Consider the following 21,649-nt stretch of genomic DNA (forward strand, 5'->3'; position numbering starts at 1 on the left):
TATCAATAGACACCTAGTTTAATTTCTGCAATTTGAGAATTTCTTATTACATATCTCCAAAATGAATTCAGATATTTCAACGACATTTGACCCACAACGTCTACTACACCTCCTGATATGCCTTTGAAGAAAATTAAGAAGTATCGAAGTGTGCTCTTTCTTTCGCACCGTCATATATTTTATATAGCTGAAGAATTTAGCGTCGAATCAGACGGTAGATGTTTCATTGAGATTGGGGATAGAAACTCTATTGGGGCTGCTGTTAAAATAGACAATATTAAATCAAAAGATCTCTTCAAAAACACCTGCCGTAAAACAAGCCACTAGAAATTACTGGTAGAAATTTTTTAATCATCAGTAAACTTGCAATAATTTAAACACTGCGTTTTCCTTTTTTATGTTAAGTTGACAGCAGTAACTGTTAAATGCCTAAAGTAAGGTACTGGTGAAAAATGAAGGTAATCGTTTCCCTTGAATTATCAATCTTTTTTCCTCCCCGTTATGTCATATTTAGAACAACTGGTGATCTTTCACTAGCTTGTCAGCTCTCCTTGCTATTCTTTCATTTCTCCATATTTCATTAGACGTTTCATTAGTTTAAAAATTTATTTTAAAAACAGTAATTCATAGATTTTTAATAAAGGGTAGTTTGAGAGGAATGTTAGGTTTCATTATCTAATATTGCTTTTCCATATTGTATCTTAGAAATAAAATGATCAAGAATATCCATCATTGGTAGCCTCTTTTTTTGAGAAGAAAAAAAAAATTATGTATTTTCAAAGTGTGAAGAAATTATTGTTCTTCCTCCTTTCGTTATTTTCATTATTTATCTTTGTCTTTGTTTAATATGACCTAAATGAAGTGTAAGCAACTCTAAGTTTGCATATTAGTTGACTTTTTCACGATGATCACGTAGATTATTATTATTATTACTGCTTCAGCTGTTGTTAAAATTTTACGTAGAGATTCCTTTAATTAATAGTAGGGATTTTCATAAGGAATAATTGAATTTTTTTAAAAAAATGATTTACTTGGGAACTCAGCAATTGCTTTTCCATATTGCTTTTCCCTATTAGTGCAAGTCATCTGATATCAAATTTATAATTTTACTTATCAGAAGATATTGAATATGTTCTGAACAATTAAATATAATAAGGTAATTTTCCTTTAAAATTATTTCAGTTATAAACATTGCTGTCTTCAAAGTGAAAATTACCGTAAGAAAAAGCTTAGTGTGCAGTTGACAACCTCATATTATTCCACAATTCTCACCCGACTTTTGAGCAGTATTTACGATCCAAATTTTGAGGAATATTTAACGATAAACTTAAGATATGTCGTAATCTTTAGAGAAAGGCATAAGAGTATATCCTCATTATTCTTTTCTGTCTCTTTGGTTATCCTTCAAAAACGAGACCTGTCGTTACGTAATGGTGTGTAAAATTCCAGCATTTCACTGATATGGAAATTCGCTTTCTTAAAGGAAAAACATTTTATGTACTGCTGCAAAAATGGCAGAAAAATATTTACAAAAACACTGAGCATTTATATGTTGATATTAACCAATGACTAAAGTTATTTTTCGAATTTTTTTGCTTCGAATTTAATTTGCATTAATGAAATGACTCCATTGATTCATGATCGCTCTTGGTCATATTATAAATCTAAATATGACAATATCGTGTTAATCCACGGCTGGAGAAATGTTTACAGGCACAGTAATGGATCACAAATTCTCACAATAATTTTACCAAAGAATTTTAAATATGTAGTTTAAGCAGTCCTCTGACAAATGGATATTAAAACATATTGCCATACAAATTAAATTTTAATGCTTCAAATGGTACATTTAAGGTTAATTTTAGCCTTTTATGAAAAAATATAGAACATTAATAAGAATTCTTAATCCCTCATTTTAATATTTGATGTCCTATTATATTATAATAATTAATCGTAATGATATTGTATACATACTTGCCACTGAATTAGAAACCTTTATGCAGATGTACGTAAATGTCACTTGCGCAGCGCGAGATATACCGGCTATTTAATCAGTGGGAAAATAACCCGTATTGCTTATCTAACAGGCGTAACTGTGGTCCTAAGACAGTCTATCAGGAACGAGATCGCCGTCAGCTGAGAAGGCTTGTACAGATAAACAGAACTTCTTGCGTGCAGCAATTGACCGAAGCGTTTAATGAAGGCTGTTCACGATCCATATCTCACCGAACCATGCGCATGGAATTGAAGAGGATCGGTATTAACAGTCGCATGTCTATACGGAAACAATCGGTATTGAGTAAAAGTTTTTAATGCAGTGGCCAGTATGTGTATACTTAATTTAATATTTGAACACTTAACTGAAAAGAGGTGCATTTTTAATAATTTTAGCGTTTGATATTTATGTTGTTTTTCAATATTTTAATTATATTAACCTACATTATAAAAAAAAAATTAGCATATCTCTAGAAGCATTTTTTTCGAAAATCTATTTACATATTCATGTCGTGTCAACATTTACCGATAAAACTTACTTTATAAATGAAAAAGAAAAAAGTAACAAAATTTAAAGGCGAAAAATTAGAACTCAATCCAATTTACATTTAATGTTTTTTGCTGATTCCATGGATACCGAAAACTCCTGACTGGCTAATGATTGTGAACTTTCAATTTTATTTACGAATTTTCCAAATTTATAAATAAGATTTATAATTTATTTGCACTAATCATATTTACTAAATTATAACATTTAAAATTAAGTAAATGCAGAGTAAATTAAATATACAGGCAAGCATGGTATTTAACTTATCTAAAGTTTCATTCAGAGATGAAACTACCATCATGGCTTCTTGCTACAATTATAACTGGATGTAATCGGAATATATCCTTAGAATGCGTTCGTTTTAATTTCCTATATCTTAATAGCGATGAATACTCAAAATGTTTGTGTTGATGGCTATTTTGTTTGATATTTTGTCTTACAGTCAATTTCGTTCGAATGTGAACGTAGACACGGCAAGATTTTATAGCATAAATAAAATGTTAAAAGCTGTTTTTAGCTGTTCATGGAGCATATGTTATAATGATATCGAAATCCCACATTATAACGTAATTTAGAATTAAAAAAAATATACTGTAATGTCTCATCATCTCTGCATGCGATACCAATCATTCTGACGAGAAAGCGGTCACCCTTGGGCATATACTGAGCATCCTGTCTGTAAATTAACAATTCACTGATCTGCTATGCCTGCACATGAAATGAGCACAGTAACATCGTTAAATATTTAATGCTAATATTATTCGTCGGCAGTCATAGTTAGTAATGAAACCAATATCTTTGTCTAAAAGTGGGAAACAAATGAATGCATGTTTTTCTTTCATCATTGAAAAGTCCCAGTTCGTGTCTGTTCATCGTATTTTTAAACACTCCTCTGCTTAATTTTCTCTGCTATGACTTTTTTCAATCTTGCAAACCGCTACTCTCTGCATTGTCCTCCGACTACTATTCTCTAGCACGTCTACTGAATACAGAACCAGTTTCTGTAAAGGTCACCTTTTATCGCTGGCAAATTGTTTTGTGTTTGTCAGCTTTGTGTAGCTACAATATTTGATTTTATTTTCTGCACCATACTAGAAAGATTAAACCAAAATTCAAATTGCTTTTTTTTTTCAACTTGGTGCCTAAAGAGATGAATGCTATAACGAGTGTTTGGAATTTTTTAATAAATTTTTTTTAGTATGTTAATCCAGTGAAACTTGAGAAAAGTAACATTTTTATGACATGCATTTTATATACAACAAAAGTGCTTAAAACAATATTTCGGTTTATGAATCTGTACAGTAAGAATTTAATTAAATCTCCAACTTTGTACATATAACAACGGATGTTCCTGGGGATTTTATCACATTATCAAGCTATCGTAAAGCGAAGATTGGCGTTACGTATTAAATTAGAAATCCAAGGAATTGTCATTTCCTTCTTAAGGGAAAAATCTGCTTATCAATGAGGATACAAAACAGCTGCAGACGGGTTACAAGATGGATTTTTATTATTTTTTATACGAAATAAGAGAATTGTATAGGATTGTTGGTGATAAAATTAAATATTACAAGCAAATATAAATAAATTAATAAATATATTTATATAGCGAGAAAAATTGGGGGTGCTGCAGTTCCGCAGTGCCTATGCACGAGCCACCCCTGACTTTCAGTAAATGTCATCGTTATACAATGTGAAGAATTATAACTATACAGATCCTACTGACAATAATTAGGATTGATTTCAATTATATTTCAGTTACAATACCAATAAAGTGCAGTTTTCTTCACGAATGTAAACCCGTACTTGTTTCTTTTGATTAAATTGTAAAACTATTTTAATTTTCTATAATTACAGTCCTTTGAACAGCATTTATTTAGTACCGTTAGTGAGACAGAAGAGTGCACAGGTTACCGACATAGTTTTCTTTTTTCTGCTCCCCTACCTGACTTAGCAATTGCTATATGAAACATTCAACAGGGTTGATAGTTCGCGGATGTTCTGTTGACTGGCAGCACGAATCAACTCCCAAAGTCTCTTCACGTTGGCCTTGTTTCGCAAGTGAAAAGCCGTCGTGTATTGATATTCCATTTATCAGTATTTTTGAAACCTTTAAAGTTCTGAAAAAATTCTTCGCATCCTCGTCTGTTTCTATAGTGACGCTAGAAAACTTTACATATACAGAACGCTGCTTTTTCCCCACTCAATACTATCATATCACCAGACTCAGTTATCCAATTATTATTTAACCGCTTGTTTAAAACAGTCTACAAAAGTTTATGATAGCCTTCCTGTAGCATACATTTTAGTCTAATTTTTTGAATGAAAATTTTCAATATCTGCATTTATTATAACCAAGGTCTTTGTTTTCCCCTGATTATGCTGAATTCTTTTAAGCTACTTGCAATTGAAGTCTGTACTCAGTGCACGAATCCCAGCTCTAGAGAAAGAGAAAAATTGTTTTCGTCTCCACTTCTTTTCATAAATTGTACGAACGCTTACGCACGCTCACGTCTGTTTAGGAGGAAGTATATTCCTATGGCGAACGCAAAACATTTGGAAGGAAAAGTTCTAAGAAATTTCCTGCTGGATTACTCAAACCGCTGTCTTCAGTTGCTGTCTGAGATAACAGTGTCTAACCATATAACAATCAAGAGCCATACGTGTCCTCTACGCATATCCCTTATACGGGATTCTTCGCCAAAAACAAACAAATAAATAAAAAATAGGGAAAGCGCGAAATAAACTAGATGGGAAGAAATAAAGAAAGATGGAAAGAAAATAGATAAGAAATAGAAAAAGAAGAAGAGAAATTAGATGGTAAGTAGCAATTCAAAGTGTACGTGCTTACGATCGTATTAAATTATGATGTATGAGAAAAGCATTACAGGTTTATTTATCTATTATTCTATATTCTGGTTGAGTATGCTGAGAGATGCCACTGGTAACTAGTTTCTTCAATATATCGTGGAATTCGAAGAACTAACTGTTGGACAAATGTTCTTATCCTTGATACAATAGTGGGATCAATCCCAGTTCTGTTTTCCTCAGTATTTCTATGTAGGGAGGTTTGCATGATGTTTATTCAGAATGCAAATTACTACTGCTGCTCGATTATATACTTCATTTAACTCCTGTACTGCTCTACCTTGCTGAATTTTCCAAAACATGTCTCCAGACGATCTTCACTAAACAGGCATCGCCTGACAATCAGGACATTCGTTATTGAAATCAGTTGCTAGAAACATTGTATTGTTTGGAGAAACAAAATAAACCCAAAACTTAGTAGAAATTTTGTATGTAATTTATGACGATTTCGAAATTTAACTATTTAGAAATTAGTTACATTTTATTAAAAAAAAAAAAAAAACACCAATTTTGTGTCCACAGCTAATCAGATATTTATGTCAACTATCGTAAAATTATTGTGGGTGAGCTTAGGGGAAAACTACCCTGTTTACCCGAGACCTGCCTTAGCTAGAGGTGTCCTATGGTTACATTAACCCTTTGTTACCAGAAAGCATTGTAAATATCTGTGCAGTAGTACGATTTGAAGAGCGGAGTCACCACTTAGTAGCCTAAGAGGTGAATTTTTAACAATCATATTTAAAAAAGAAATATGTTATTCATTTAATTTAAATTTGAAATATTTGGCTTGTAATATTCTATGTTATATGTATTATGTTAAGAGTTTTTAAGAATTTATTTTTTATTATTTTGATAAGCTTTAGTGGAGACACGTGCCATCACTGTTTATTGCAATGATCACGAAGAGAAAACTTAAGTAATCAATTAATAATAAGTAATTATTTAAATATCAAATACAGCGTTAGGTTAAATGTTAAATGTAAGTCAAATGTTAATGGACTTTCGGAGTATGAATATAAGGTTTCGATCTTTTCGTGTCATTTGCAGACTATTTATTTTCCTTACTGTCCGTTGTTGGAAAGGAAAATTCACTGAATGAACAGGAATTATAATTCACGGTGATTTAAATGATCATTATTCCTACTAAAATTTCATGCCATATCATGCAACAGAAGGAAAATGTTCCGTTGTTCTGCCCTGTGTGCCAAGATTGCCATCTTTCACAGTGTTAAAGCTCAAAGTGACCTTGTTTAACCTCTTTCTTCGGCAGTGAACTGAGTTATTCAAAATTGTTACGTTTATCGGTTATTTCAAGAATGACATTATTATATGTCAATACACAGACGATTGCCTTAATCTACAAATATCTTATATATGTATTTTGTATTTTATCAATACATCCACGTTTGCATTGGAGGCAATCCACAAGATATCGGTCATATACTCAGAGCTTCAGGAGCAGTACATCCGATGCCTTTCTGTCACGTCATGTCTCAATAGGCAAGTGTGTTCTCCGCTACCATGTCATGCATGAAATCATTCGAACGCCGGATGCTTAGCGAATTTTCGGTGATTGATTAGTGTGACTAATCTTTATTGCAGATTGCCTTTTTGATGTGTTTCTAGGAATTATCACAGATTTATATAATGTAATATCTATGGAAAAGGAATGCGTGCTTTATATAATATATTTGTATAAAATGTGAGTAAACTTCTTCCCAAAGAGTTTACTAAATCGGTATTTTTGTTACCAGTTTTCTCTTGGTGTTGAATAATACTCTTAGTTCATATCCAAGGATTGTTTTCACATAGTATCCTAGTGATTTCTAAGACAGGAATCGATGCTGTGTAGTGTTGCATAAAGATATCTCTAAGTATGGATTGCCTTCTATAGGATAGGAAACTATCCTATAGGGGAAACTGTAGGATAGTTTCTCATCTCTCTCTCTCGAAGTGTTATCCATGCATGGACATTTACATATTAAATCTGGCTTCAACGATTACGGAAAAGTTTCCTGAAAATGTCAATCACAAGAGAAATGAAAGGAACTTTTCACTTTTGATCTTTTAGAAAGCAATTTCAATTAAACACACAATTTGAAATCATACCATCAACTCGACATTAGTCATATCATCCTTTATTATGTTTTCTTCGATCTTTTCTGGCTTACCCATGAACTGCCGAAAACGATCAGTTATGTTAACCTTAATTTAATATAATAAGGTGATAAGTCTTAAGTCCATTGGGATATTTTGTCACTAAATCTCATGTGTTCTTCTGAGCACCAGTTTGCTTTTTTGTAGGAACTCTGTAAAACTCTTGGCTCTTACACTAATGAAGACGTCCAGCCAAAGGATCTGTTCGTTACCGACTGAGGTACAGAAATATTAATTACGCATTTATAAAGAGCAGAACTTGCAGTTTAATTCTGGGATTCTCTTTTGACATTACGCTGTTCTGGCTGTTTCATTGGCTGAATTAATACTAATGATATATCTCTCTGCAATGACCTTAGTGTTCGCAATGAATTGCAACACACTTATTTCATACGGTTTGATAGCTGATTTTGTTTGATTTGTAGTACTTGAAATATACGAATACGAATACTTGAAATAACATTTCTTTTTTCTGAAGGAAACTTTAACTTTTTTTTTTAATTTCTCTGTTTCTACTATTCTATCCATTGTCTGCTAACTATTAAAGTTCACTACAATCACAAAATTCTTCAAAATTACGATACCAAATTTATTTTGATATGCCTCTCTTTCAGGAGAAAGTATATCTCTCAAAGTAAAATCATTATCCTCTCAGCTAACACTACTGACGATTATTGGAAACATCCGTTATTCGTAGTTCTGGTCATTGAGATAATCCAATAGTTATTAATAACCAGTGGTCGTCAATTTAGTAAAGGCTTGAGACTGAGTGGTGAATTTGAGTGTTAGTTACCACCTCGTATTTCCGGTGATCCTAGTCAATAGCTGTGCAATATCCAACAAACAATCATATGTCACGTACAGCATACGAATCGTTGTTTATGGTTCATTAGACGGTTGATTCAGTAGAGTAGCGGCGTCTACCTTTATTCGACAACCACTTATTTAGGGAACAAGCGATTATACAGTAGCTTAAACACCGCTCATTATATCCGACATACCTTAGTTTGGCAATCACCTTTTAAACTCTCCAAATAGACATTTAATTTACTAATCATGTCTATTCTGAGATCTTGGACAATCATAAGGTGTGTGTGTGTGTGTGTGTGTGTGTGTGTGTGTGTGTGTGTGTGTGTGTGTGTGTGTGTGTGTGTGTGCGTGTGTGTGTGTGTGTGTTTTGAGGTTCTAATTTTGATTTTGAAGAAATGAAGAGATTTAATGAAGGTACAGGTTACTGAAAACAACACATTATCTAGCAAAGATAAGTTGAGGGATTCTGAATTTTAGTCGTCTGCTCGAGAAATAAGTCGCCAGACTAAAACCAAAAAAAGTACCATTCCAAAACCGTAATTATAATAAAAATAATCACTCATACTTTACGTCAAATAAGAATATTGTTGTATATATTATTAGTTTATAATTTATTTCAAAGCAAACAACACAGGCAGAATAAAAATACGAAACACCGTATTTAATTAGAGAATGTGTGTTTAGCTGGATTTCGTTACTCAGAGGGATCTTTTTTATTCCCTCTATTTTTTGCTTTTCAGGATTGAATCATTTATTAATTCGGATACTAAATTTTATTAATTGAGATACTAAATACAGGCACTAGCACATTTAAATTTCAATGTATGTTTAATATTTTGGCATAATCAGAGGAGATGCAGTTTTCAATGATGATGTTATTTTGCATGAAAATACCACCTGTTCAAAATACCAATTCTTGAAGGAACACCTAATGATATCAACAGTAAAATTACCATCATAAATGATACATTTCAGCTTACGACATCGTTTATGTAATATGTTCAAGTTCACTTTTTTTTGCAGCAAGTTGTTCTATGCCATCAATTAGAAAGAGTCAAGCTGACACTGCCACAACATGAAGCCAAGACTTACTGGAAATTGCTCGTTCCGATTAGCTACAGTTGTCTCGTACTACTTCATTTCTGTAAAACATTTACATTGCATTTCAGTAAATCCCTTGTATATTGGATTTATGAGTGTAGTCTTTTCGTTTAGTGAGATTGGTCGACACTTCAGTAAGTGGTTTAGCACGTTTAGCAAGTGTTTTCTTGAAATGCTGCATTCGTATTCTTTGTGCTGCATATTGAGGCTAGAATTAATAATAAAAACGTCACTCACAGTAAAGAGCAGTTCTCCAAGTAAATCTCGTGCCTATTCGTTGTCTCTTGCGATTGGAGCACGCATGTGGTTATTTTGTTGCCACGTATTTAGTTATCGTCTATATTAAACCGTCAAAATTTCAATAACCAATTCCTAAGATTTAGAACTACATATTAAATACTACAAACAAACAATAATTACCTTACCTGTGATATCTTTGGCAGCTAGATCTCTACCTTGTATTAGTTTTAATATTAACGTCGATGCATAAAAATCGTATTCTAGGTTAAACTGAATCTGTCCTTGCGGCTCATCTGGTTCTGCAGTGTCCACCTCTAGATCAAAAGCCTCCTAAAAAATTTGAAATCAAATACAGTATGTAATCATTTAATCTGTCGTCACTACAATGAAACATGGTTACAGATTTAAGTTATTGGCCTCCAGCCAACTGGCAGCTGTTCAATTTGTACTTTGTTTGGTGTGTGTGTGTGTATTAAGAAGAAAATGAAGGAAGGCCATGACTACCTTTATCTATCAGTAGCATCGCTCACCTCCTGTATTTTTAATTACCCTTTTTTTTTTTTTACAGAAAATAGCATTTTAAATTAGATTTATTCTGTTTTTCTACGATATTTCTGAATTAGATATTTTGAATATAATGGATTGCGATTTCTACTGCAAAAGAAAATTTTCAGTTTGCTATATACATAATTGCTTCCTATAGTTGGAAGTAATGGAAAGACAGTGTAAAATACTGCATTGTTACCATAGTGGGGTTACGAGATGAATTTTTCTATGTTTTTTTTTTAAATATTCTAAAATTAGGATAGTTTAGTCTATGTCATCAGTCATAAAGAGTAAAAGTTAATACACTATATCATCAAACATTCATTAAAGTAAAAAATTTAAAAAAAAATGAAAAAATCAATATTAATATAATTGCAAAACAGCTTACTGACAGTGCTAATTCGTTTGTTAATTTTAATTTTATACTCTTTTTCCTTACATTTAAATTCATATTAACTTATCCTACCTACTATTTTGTATTTAGCATAATCTGACAAATTGTACAATTTCTTTTTACATATGGAATATATACTTCCCACCCACTATAAGTTGTATACCTATCGTAGCTGAGAGTAACATGGAGCAGTATGTTAGCACTGTGAGTGGTCTAAGGAATTTTTTATTATTATTTTACTGTATATATTTCGTTATCCTTCATTTTGGTAATATAACGAAGTTACACATCGGTTCGTTATATTGTTTCTATTCGAATACTTCCATATGTTTGTTTTAAATTTCCTAATTAATTTTCCCCCGCTCCTTGCGAGACAGATATTGTTATTTTTCCATGAAAAATTTTGTTATAAAGTTTCTTAATTTCCTACGAATTGAATTCTAAAACAACCACAATCTTGACACTACCTTCTGAAATCATTTAAGTTCTGGATTAGAAAGCGTGCCGAAGTTCTTTTTAATTAGTATTATGTATTTGTGTTTTGCAACCAGTTGACGTAGAATTTTGGAGCAGGTTTCTATAGAATGATATCGATGCAGAAAGATGTGATAGTTGTTTTCATTGCATTTCGTTTCCTACGGACAGAACATAGTTGTTATTTGAATTACTTGGTTTGTGGTTAACCTAACTCATCATGAAGAACCAGATAATCATTTTTAATTTCGCAAGAAACCGAAAACTAGACCATGAACGCATCTCTTCCTCGTTGAACAAATAAAAGTGAAATCAAATCTCGAAGATAATAAAATAAAATCTTCATATGCGAAAGAGGGAAATGTTTACGAAAATCGTACCATGGCTTACAAAGGCTTTTTTGTGATAAATAATTTCCGTTCATGTCACGTATGCGAATAGCTAATCCATGTCGATATATGGAATACAGAGAGAGCGTGAAGTTCTGGTATACAGTAACACGCAATATTGTGTCTCATACAGAATATAAAAAAAAAAACAGACTACGCGGAAATTTATATAATAAATGAAAATGCCGATGACTTAAAATACGTAGCCAGCTGAAGCTGACAATATTACGGGGAAACCCAATCAGGATTTTGGTTGCAAATACAGATCTAAATTTCAAGTCCAGCAGTGGCGCTTGCAATGAATGATAAAGCTCTTTTCAAATTTGAATACAAAACCGGTTGTTTTCCAAAATAAAAATAAAAAATCTCTGGCTCGATGAAATAGTAATAGGTGGCATATACTTCATGACATTATTTCAAAGTTAAGTGCTAATGTACTCACTTTTATTAAGTAGTTTTAGAATATGTCACGCAGCTTAACATCGTTCGTCTCAGCTGTGTATTTCCTTAATTCTGAACTTATAGTGATTCTACGTAAATAATACAGACAGAGATCTCTAATTCTTTATTTTTTCATTGGAAATATTATGTAATCCACTTGTACTCTGGAATAGTTTTAGTTTAAATATTCCGTTCCTTCTTCTATGTTTGGTTTGATTTGATTACCTTAAATCTTTAATTGAAGCTTATTCTCAATATTCAAAAAAAAAAAGACACAAAATTTCGTTAGAGGATTAAGGTTGTTTGCCAGTAAATTAGGATTTAAAGGTGTCACTTGAGATAAATCTGTCTGGTCAGTTTTAAATCTTCTTATTAATATCTCTTTTTATTCTAATTTTTCATATTTTATGTCTTATGTCATGATTAATCTTAATTAAGACCAGCAGAGAAACTACTAAGTGAATCAATATAGCGAGATGCACTTTAATATATAGGCTTGGCTGCCTAATCCATCCAGACCCCCCCCCAACCCTAACTCTTTTATCAAGACTTAAATAATTAAATTGCCTGCTGTGGAAACATAATTTTTTTACTCAACCATAAAGATTCCAGTTTCTGTCTCCGCATGAAAATACAGGAACAATGCTTCATTATTTCCTTGTGTTTGATATCTCCACAGGGCCAATAGTTCAGTTACAAAAACGATTTATAACTTCCTTCAAAAATCAGAAGCAGTAACGATTATATGAATCGTCATAACTTGCCTCATATCCAAGCAAGACAATGTTGTGTATTCGAGAATACTTGAACAAACACAGAAATATCAGGTTTTACCTTCTGGTGTATTTGTTTATCTCAAATATATAAATCAACTTAATAATATGTGTAGTTAACAAGATTAATAGCGAATTACCTGGCCTTAGTTACCTTCATATTAATCGAGTTAATAATTAAAGAATTACTTAAATGATGAAAAAACACCTAAGCGGTCTAACTGAAAGAAGCCATTGACTGAATTGTCATAACTCCTCCCCTCATCTCTCTCTCTCTTTCTACACAAACCCGCATGCATATATGCAAGTTGTTTGGCATTTGGGAGATCAAGGAATTTGAAATAACGTAAGGCAAATTTTCTGTATTTCAAAATATAAATTATGTTATTTTAGCATTTTGTGATGGGTTGTTAGTCATTTTAGAAGCATAAAAGTTAACGATGTTAACTTATGTGCTTGAACAAATAAACATTACTTCTTGCATAGAAATACTAATTCACACAAGTTATGAACTAAGTATTTGTTAACGTGTTCAAGAAAAATAATAACCAAACATCGTCCTTTTCTCACATGATTTTCCACCTAATGAAAGATCGTAAACCAACATACTTTAGTACCATGGCGGACTAAATGTTTTTTAATTTATTTTTTACATAATCCGGAAACTCCACTCTAGAGACCAAACATGAAACTTTTTTTAAACCACTTCAGGCCTCCCAGTAAGCAGACTGTGGTCTCACAGTCTACTTGCCGGTAGAAGGATTTATGCCCGCAGCCTGTTAAGCGAAGAGCGAAGACATTAACCACTCTGGAAACCAGACCAGTAGAATTACGAAGTTCTACAGTCTTGAAGATGATATGTTGGGAATATCTGAAAAGTTCTTAAGACATTTCTTAATCACTGACCTCTTACGTTAGTATAACAAATTAATTCCAAAAGAACTTCCAGTTCAGGCGATTGAAATATCCAACGATGTAATTAGCATTTGATTTCAGGGTACAATTTAAGAACAATCCTGGCCCAAAAATAAAATGCCAATTCTTCTGAGAAATAATTGAGGGTTTCTTGAGAAACTTCAGCAAAATATTTCAGTCGAAAAAAGTTTGCTTCCAGATTTTTCCTTACGTACAGAAACAGTTCGATTCCATAAATCATAATTATTAAGGGAAGATCGAATGTCTCGTTTTGAGGAGAGATTTACATAACGCAGAACTGCGGGACAATAATTTCCCTAAAGCTAAAACCGGAAATCAATATAAACAAACTGTACAAAGGATTTCGCATCATCAGAGCCATCCTTCTCGCTGTTTTACGAAGCGAGAGTTAAGCTTTGCTCTTTCTGTTAGCAAGACGTGGTCTGAAATTTGTTCACCGAAAGAAATTCATCTTCCAAATTTAATCAAGTTTCTGTCTTTTGTGCTGTCTTTCGCCGTTTGTAATGCTTATGTCTGGAGACTGTTTTCGCTCATCAGATGCTAGAAAAACAAGCGCAACCAGTACACTGTAAACTTAATTAAGGGTGAAATTGAAGTAAAGATGAACCACGTGAGCTCGTGAGAAGAATTTTGTCATTATGTTCTCAGGAACAAAAATGTCTTCGATGCGGCAAGAGCGAGCGATTAGTATTTATTTTAACGTGTAAAGTAAGGGGAAAATGCATTGGGAACTGCATAAACAAAATAGTTCATCGATTATTAATAAATTTTACTACAATTATTAATAAACATGCCACTTTTCTTTTTTTTTCTTCTAATCATTGATATTTTATTAATGAATGACGTAAGCGTACATTTTGGAATTGAAATAACGTGTAATATAACATTGCAAGCATGCTGCAGATTTGTTTTCTGAAGTTAGTAAATTCCTTTATAAGGTAGCTATTAGCCACAATTTCCTTTAGTTTTCAAGTCGGATCAAATCCTGTCTTAGAGATGGATTGAATGTTGTTTTTAGCAATCCAAAATATCAAACTAGTCTAGGAAAAACACACACCTTACAGCAAAAAACACACACCTTACACCCTCCCAATTACCGTACTTATTTTCGTGTAATCGAAACAGGTAAAAATAACTAACGAATCTAAAGTTCATTCGTGTTACTGGATGTGGTAGTATTAGACGAGAGGAATCCACTAAATTCATGAATGAATGCCTGGATTATGCGATTATTGCGAATCCCTTTCGATAAGTGGTGGAGACAGAGCTGTAGAGTGGATGCCCTCCCTCGATGAGTCCTTGTACTCCCTGGAGGTGACAAATAATAATAATAAGAAGAAGAAGAAGAAGAAGAGCAAAAAGAAGAAGAAGTAGAGTTCCCCTTCTGCAGTCTTCTATGCCTCTTTCTCTCAACAGAAGAGTTGAGCAGCTTTCTGTTATTAAAAACAGCTTATAGAGATGGAGGACCCACTGCATTTTTTACGCTGAAAAATCTGATTTTCCTCTTGCAAAATAGCTAAACAGACTGACTAAGAAACAATTAGCAAGACAACTTATGGCGTTAGTTATCTCTAAGATTAGTTGTCCTGTTAAAAGACTTTTTATGGATGAATTTTCACTCGAATATGAAAAAAAAAGTTATTTTTATGCACACGAAGAATTCTTCCTCCTTTTCCTTTTTTGAAAGATGAACTTATGAACTTATTCCTTTTTGACTGCAAGGTACTTTTGAGTATTCAGTTAGCGTCAACAACTCATCTGTCGCACTTTCCCTCACTTTCATTAATTTTTATTATAGCTTCCTGTTTTGATTACTGTTGATGTGTGTACCTCTCATTAACTTTCTAAAATAAAGTTCATTAAGTGAACTCTCCTCGCGGTTCTGTGCTGTAGTTTATGCCTGCATTCCGTCGGATTATTGGGCGTATCCTATGAAGAGAAAAGGCGTCTCGTTTATAGCTCAGAATTTTGTTCTCTGAACAGTTAATAATTATTAGTCAGTGTTAGTTTATGTCTAAATTAGTCATTATTCTGTTACTACATTTTAATTTAATGTTATCTAATTTAACTTTATACATGTCAAATGGTTCCATAACGGGTGTTATTTGATGACACCATTTTATGTACGATTGTGAAGGGACATTTCCTTCCCAATTCTCTGACGGGGCACGAAGTGGGGATGTTAAAATATCCGAATGTTGGAAAATGAAGTGGCTGTTCGACCATGTTAATCAATTGCAAATATTCATTCACATAAATCATTTTCTAGCATATACAGAAGCCTGTATGGTCAGGATATAGAATTCAGTTATTTGGACAAGTAAAAAATAACTAAAATGAAAAGTTTGAATTCATGTGTTTCATATCCTCTCTACAAGGTGTTAAATTATTCCGACTCCCTTCGCTTAATATATCAATAGTAAAAAAATATGGCAATGTGCCAACTTTACTATTGATATACTCGGATGAGCTGTTATGACGATGACGCTAAACTGACATCGTTGTCCTTGCTGTACATTTTTACTATTGATATGTCAAGAGGATTGCTTCGTAACAGTTCTCTTTAGTGAAAATAAAATAAAATAAAAATCCAACACTCGAAGCAGGAAACACGAATTGCAACAGCTTTTGCCAACTGCAGTTTTTGTTTTCCTATTTTGACAAATTATTGAGTTCTCCTATGGCATGGAATAAAGAGCACTAAAATTACGTGCAAATTTATCTTCTAATTGAAACAAAAGAAGAAAGTGTAAGGAATAGTAGCAGTAGATCATGAGATCTGAGATCCGAGATTGTCAGTCTGCTTGTTAGAAGCCTGATAGCAAAAAATTCCCAGGTGTGTGTGTGTGTGTGTGTGTGTGTGTGTGTGTGTGTGTGTGTGTGTGTGTGTGTGTGTGTGTGTGTGTGTGTGTGTGTGTGTGTGTGTGAAAAAGTGTAAAAAAGTTTCAAGCTATTGTAGACATTGTACTTCTATAGCAAAAGAATCGAATAATCCGACTCTTAGTGCACCTACTGTATAATATAGCCGATAAATTTAAAAACCTTTCGTGAGTGGTGTTTGTTTTAAAAAATCCATACATAAATTGACAACTACGTTTTATCTTTTGTCCAGATATTAATTACATATAAACCTCAATCTGTGTAAATGGCAGATCATTTGCCCAGTCTGGACAAAAGTAATAATCCGAGCCTGAGTTGGCCTTTTAGTAAATATTTTCTCTGTATACAAAAATTCATTCAAACCCACCATATATCAGCAAAATCTCTCTAAAAAACGAACTCAGGCTCATGTTATTATTACTTTTGTCCAGACTAGGCATATGCGATGCCATTTCACACAGATTGAAGTGTATATATATAATTTTTTTACAAAAGTTTTTAGATTTGTTTTTACTGTAAACTTTGTTGATGAATGAAGTTTGAAAATTAATCCCTACAAGGTCTGAGAATCACTCTCCTGAAAGAAAAGCGATTCTCAGTATCTTTTAAAAAAAGACATCACCATTGAAGGGAGAAATATTACAATAAATACAATTATTGTATCAAAAGTAATGATATTCAAACCTTTTATTATCATTAATGTCGTAAAAATTAGTTGTTTGTTTTTATTTTTATAATGAAAAATTTTCCTCTGTTAACTCCTCTCTTATTGGGCATATTCCGAATGATTATTAAAAATCGGTAGGAATATTTTATATGAAAGAAATTCATATAAAATAAATTTTCAGAATTTATTTTATATGAATTTCAAACATTCCATTGTAATTTCAAATTTCAAACATTCCATTATAATTTTAACACTGTTCAAATCTCATCATAAATGAACTTGTTTCGAAGAAATTTCTATTCTCTTTTACGACCTGTGTGCAATGTTTAGATGAGTTCGCCGTTAAAACTTGATTATTTAGATACTTAATATACCTCCCGAAAACGAATCTGAACTTCTGAAATGGAAAACAATCCACTTTAATTGACAGCTAAATACCCTGGTTCCTAAAACTTGAGTGCATCATCTAAATTTAGAACATCCAATGAGTTCGGAGGGCAAAATTTTTTTTTTTTATTTCCATTGGAAAAGCTATCTCAGAGCTATCGTGGCGTGTGCTTATTACACATCTCCGTTTCATATGAGAGTGGGCTATAATGGAACCGATAAGAGTTAAATCAGCTAGCATTTCGTGAGAGTGTGTTTGAGAAGCTCGTGTGCTTATCAGTACCATTACAAAACTTTCCTAATTAAGTACTTTCTATATTCAGTTCTGATAAATACTAATATGCCATGAAATGTTTCTCATCTTCTTCGATGGCTTTAATCCAATTATAGTTTTTCTTCTGCTGAAATTCACGAAGCTGTGAATGCGTGTAAAAGGATGGTACATCTTTTAATCTAAGGATATTTCCCACAGAATATGCGTGTATAATCGTGACACATTTTCTACTGAACGGTATTCAAGGCGATGTTAACATTTCAGTCAAAAATCTTCGTCATTCGTTTGTCATTATACGTATCGTATTGAGGACATAAAACAAACGACAAATGATGCAAGTTTCCGCAGTTTTAAGTTGTTTTTGAAGATTACGCATCACTTTCGTTTCATTTCGGAAGAAAATCTGCTTCTTAAAGTAAGACAGAGATTTCATTTTCTCCTTTTCTTTGAATGAGTCACCTTTTTGCGTTTATTTATTTCCTGGATGACTGTTCAAAGAAAGTTTGAAAGAGGACAACACGACGTTTTACATCTGGCTTTCGTACGGTATTTATAACTGTCAAGATTTCATTTCTTTCAGTTAAAACAGTTGATATGTTTTGTTTTTTTCAGTTGAAAACTTTATGTAGAACACGGATGTTTATCTTTAATGATTTCCATTGTGTTGCTTTCTGCTTAGATTTGCACTGCAAATGTTTTATAGAGAGAGCAGAAAATAACTTCCGAATACTTAATTTTAATTTTGCTTTTTTGTTTGATTCAAAGTTAATGTTAGATTATTTCTATACCTTCGAGATCCTTGGCCTGACAAGAATCCCTTTGGCGCGAATTCTTAAAGATTAAAATATGATATTTATCACAGCAGTCAATTTACTCAAAGTTAAAATGCCTTGTATCGAGGATTAGTTCATTTGCAAGTCAACAGATGGCTGCACTTGTAATTTTGCATGTATAGGATTTATATTTTAAAAGATACAGCCATTAGTCAACAAGTTGTCCTATTTCTTCATTAGTTAGATTATTACCAGATATCTGAAAATTGCAGTAGTTAAAATAATTTAATCAACATGTAATATTAATTAAATATTATATAAGTGTCCATAAATTTCCTGGACAGTGCTAAATTGAATGAAAATTAATCGTACCAGTTAAAACAGATATATTTATTACATCAAGAATTATCATAAAATGTCTCAAAATCGTACTAATTGAAATTTTTGTTCCCAGTCACGTTCCACTAAGTGGAAAGTACTTGCATTAAACCATGATTGACGTGTTGTTTGTTCTTTGTTCATAGAAAGTCCAGAGAAATTTTAGTACGTTTCAAATGGATCCACCATTGAGAATATCGATGAGCGAATAGCGTAGAAATAAGTTTTATGAAGAATGGTAGTTTATTGAATAAGCAGTCTGGAAGACCTGAGATCTCCGATGCTGAGGTTGAATGGATTCATCGGTCGTTTAAAGTGCAAGAAAATCAATTCGAGCCATATCCAAAAAGCCACAACTTCCTCTTTTTTTTACAATTCATAAAATATTACTGATGCACGCTTACAAAGTGCAGCTGCAGCCAGCAGATAAACCAAAATACATGCATTTGCAATGGATATACTTGAACTCCTGGACAATGGTCAATGTGGTTTTCTAACGAATGAACAGTTTACTTATCAATCTTGGCAAACCGTCTCAGTGCAAAAATTTGTGCCACTAAGCGGCCACAAGTAGTTCATGAGATGGAAAGACATACAGTAGTTCTAAGATATCTCTGGTGTGATTAATGCTCTTTATTGTCATTTGATCATTCTTTTTCGTTGAAAAAAATGTAATGCTCAGCAGTAAGGTTGCTGGTTTTTAAAGCTTCTTCGCTTTGAAACAATAAAACAGTGTCTAATATCCACCAGGTCAATTCCACATTCTCAATAGTCCTTTGATAGTCCTCCTTTCAAACTGAGTTTTAGATGACCGTGCACGTTTTCTACATTTTTTTGATATTGTCCAGTCTCATGGCCTCCACTAACTAAATATTATTCCGTTGAACTTCTATTTTTGGAGAGCCTTATAAAAGACCAAGTTTACGGTGAAAATTGTTAATGCAGACATATTAAAATGAACTGCAAGTAATTGAGAACTTGAAGACAAATGTACCCCTGTTCTCCATTCGACTAATTGATCACATTCTCTCTCTCTTTCTCTCTTTCTGCTAATGTAAAAATAACTTTCAAACGTGTAGTGTTGACGTCGTCTTAAACATATTCGTTTTGACTGTTACGGTTATTGTTTCTTAAGTCGTACACAAACTTTATGCACACCTGTACATTATATAATAATAAATTACCTATTTCAAGGATTAATATCCATTCTTATTTCATACTAGGTAGTAACAATATTTGCCTTTGAATCGAAGGAGATTGACAGCTTACGAAGTTATGTGCTCTCCGTGTAAGTTGCTTTGGTATTGTACTTCAAAGCAAGGAATTCCTAAGAGTTCGTATATTTGTTATACACTATCTACCGATAATTGTCTGGACACCCCTGTTATTTGAAGTTATGGAACATTCCAGGTTTGTTGATAACATAAAAACAGGTGTACAGATAGTAGGAAGCAGTATTTCGTCGTAGCAGAGAATGCAATCGGTATGGCAACACGACGTGAACTCAGGGATTCGAGAGAAGTGTCATCGTGGGCTGTCACATTGGTGGCATGTCCATGTGTGCCATTGCGGCTCAACTGGAGCATCCAAAATCAACGGTTAGCGATGTGATCAACAAATAGAGACGTTCTGGAATCACTAGTGCAGGAAAAACTAGTCCAAGGCGGCCTCCGCAGGAAAACAACAGGGCGGCAGCCGAAAATGACTGACAGGGACAGGAGTATGTTGAAATGGCACGCACCAACCGACTGAAATCGGCACAGACCATCCGTGATGAGTTCCAGAGCGCCGATGAACACTAATACTGTACGAAAAGATCTTTTACTTGGTTTCAACGGAAGAGCAGCGGCACAAAAGCCGAACATCACAACGAACAAGTCGAATTGTCTGGCCTGGTGCAATGAGAGTGTAAACTCGACAATTGACCAGTGTACCATACCCGGATAATATTGGTAGTAGTGTATTTGTTGATTGTTAAAACTTTTCTGCGAGATAACTGAATGTCCTGGCAGCTGTTTCGAATTATTTTCGTTCTTAGCCAGCCAGCTGGTCACGCGCACGCATGCACGCACACACACACACACACACCAGTAATAATACAGCAGAGGGTCATTTTTGAAAGTTTTGGATGTTTCGTAAGTGAACTCACTCATTTTCACCTTAATGCATACGTGTAGTGAGTGAAATGCTATATTCTTCTCATTTATTGAAATAAAAAGTGTAATTAAAAACGATAAGGCATTAAAGATAAAAACATGAATTTAATTTCACTTTCTGAAACATCTTTTATAAAACTCTTATCAACCGTTATCAACTACAACTCTATATTCACTCGATTATTAAAATTACATCTATGATTACGTTTGATGACTTATTCGAAAATATAAAACTCCACCCATAGGGTCATTTAGAAGGACGGTTTCCCTCCGTAGTCCATATCGCCTTTCTTACTCCAGTTCAACTTCTCAGACTAACTTTTTACCGTACTAAAAGCTATATAACAGTTTCGTAGGTCAGAGTTTTTAATCTTACTTTGAATTTTAAAATCGATGTTACTTCATATTTTCACATATTTTAAATGATTAGGGATTTTGTTTTAATTAATTAATTTATTTATTT

The 21,649-nt window shown here is 33.1% G+C and overlaps 1 protein-coding gene across 1 annotated transcript in view; it reads right to left on the reverse strand.

The window, feature by feature from the left end:
• Positions 1 to 21,649, reverse strand: part of LOC150109148 (synaptotagmin-7-like) — a 100,679-nt gene that overhangs the window by 75,357 nt on the left and 3,673 nt on the right. The window contains exon 2 of the mRNA XM_090401710.1: positions 9,904 to 10,048. Within this exon, the coding sequence (XP_090257836.1) occupies positions 9,904 to 10,048 (145 nt within the window). The remainder of the gene's footprint in view (positions 1 to 9,903; positions 10,049 to 21,649) is intronic.

The sequence above is a fragment of the Typopeltis vanoorti genome, chromosome 2 (assembly GCF_054136105.1).
Source record: "Typopeltis vanoorti isolate ZY-2024b chromosome 2, IOZ_Tvanoo_1.0, whole genome shotgun sequence".
In the NCBI taxonomy this organism is placed as follows: Eukaryota; Metazoa; Arthropoda; class Arachnida; order Uropygi; family Thelyphonidae; genus Typopeltis; species Typopeltis vanoorti.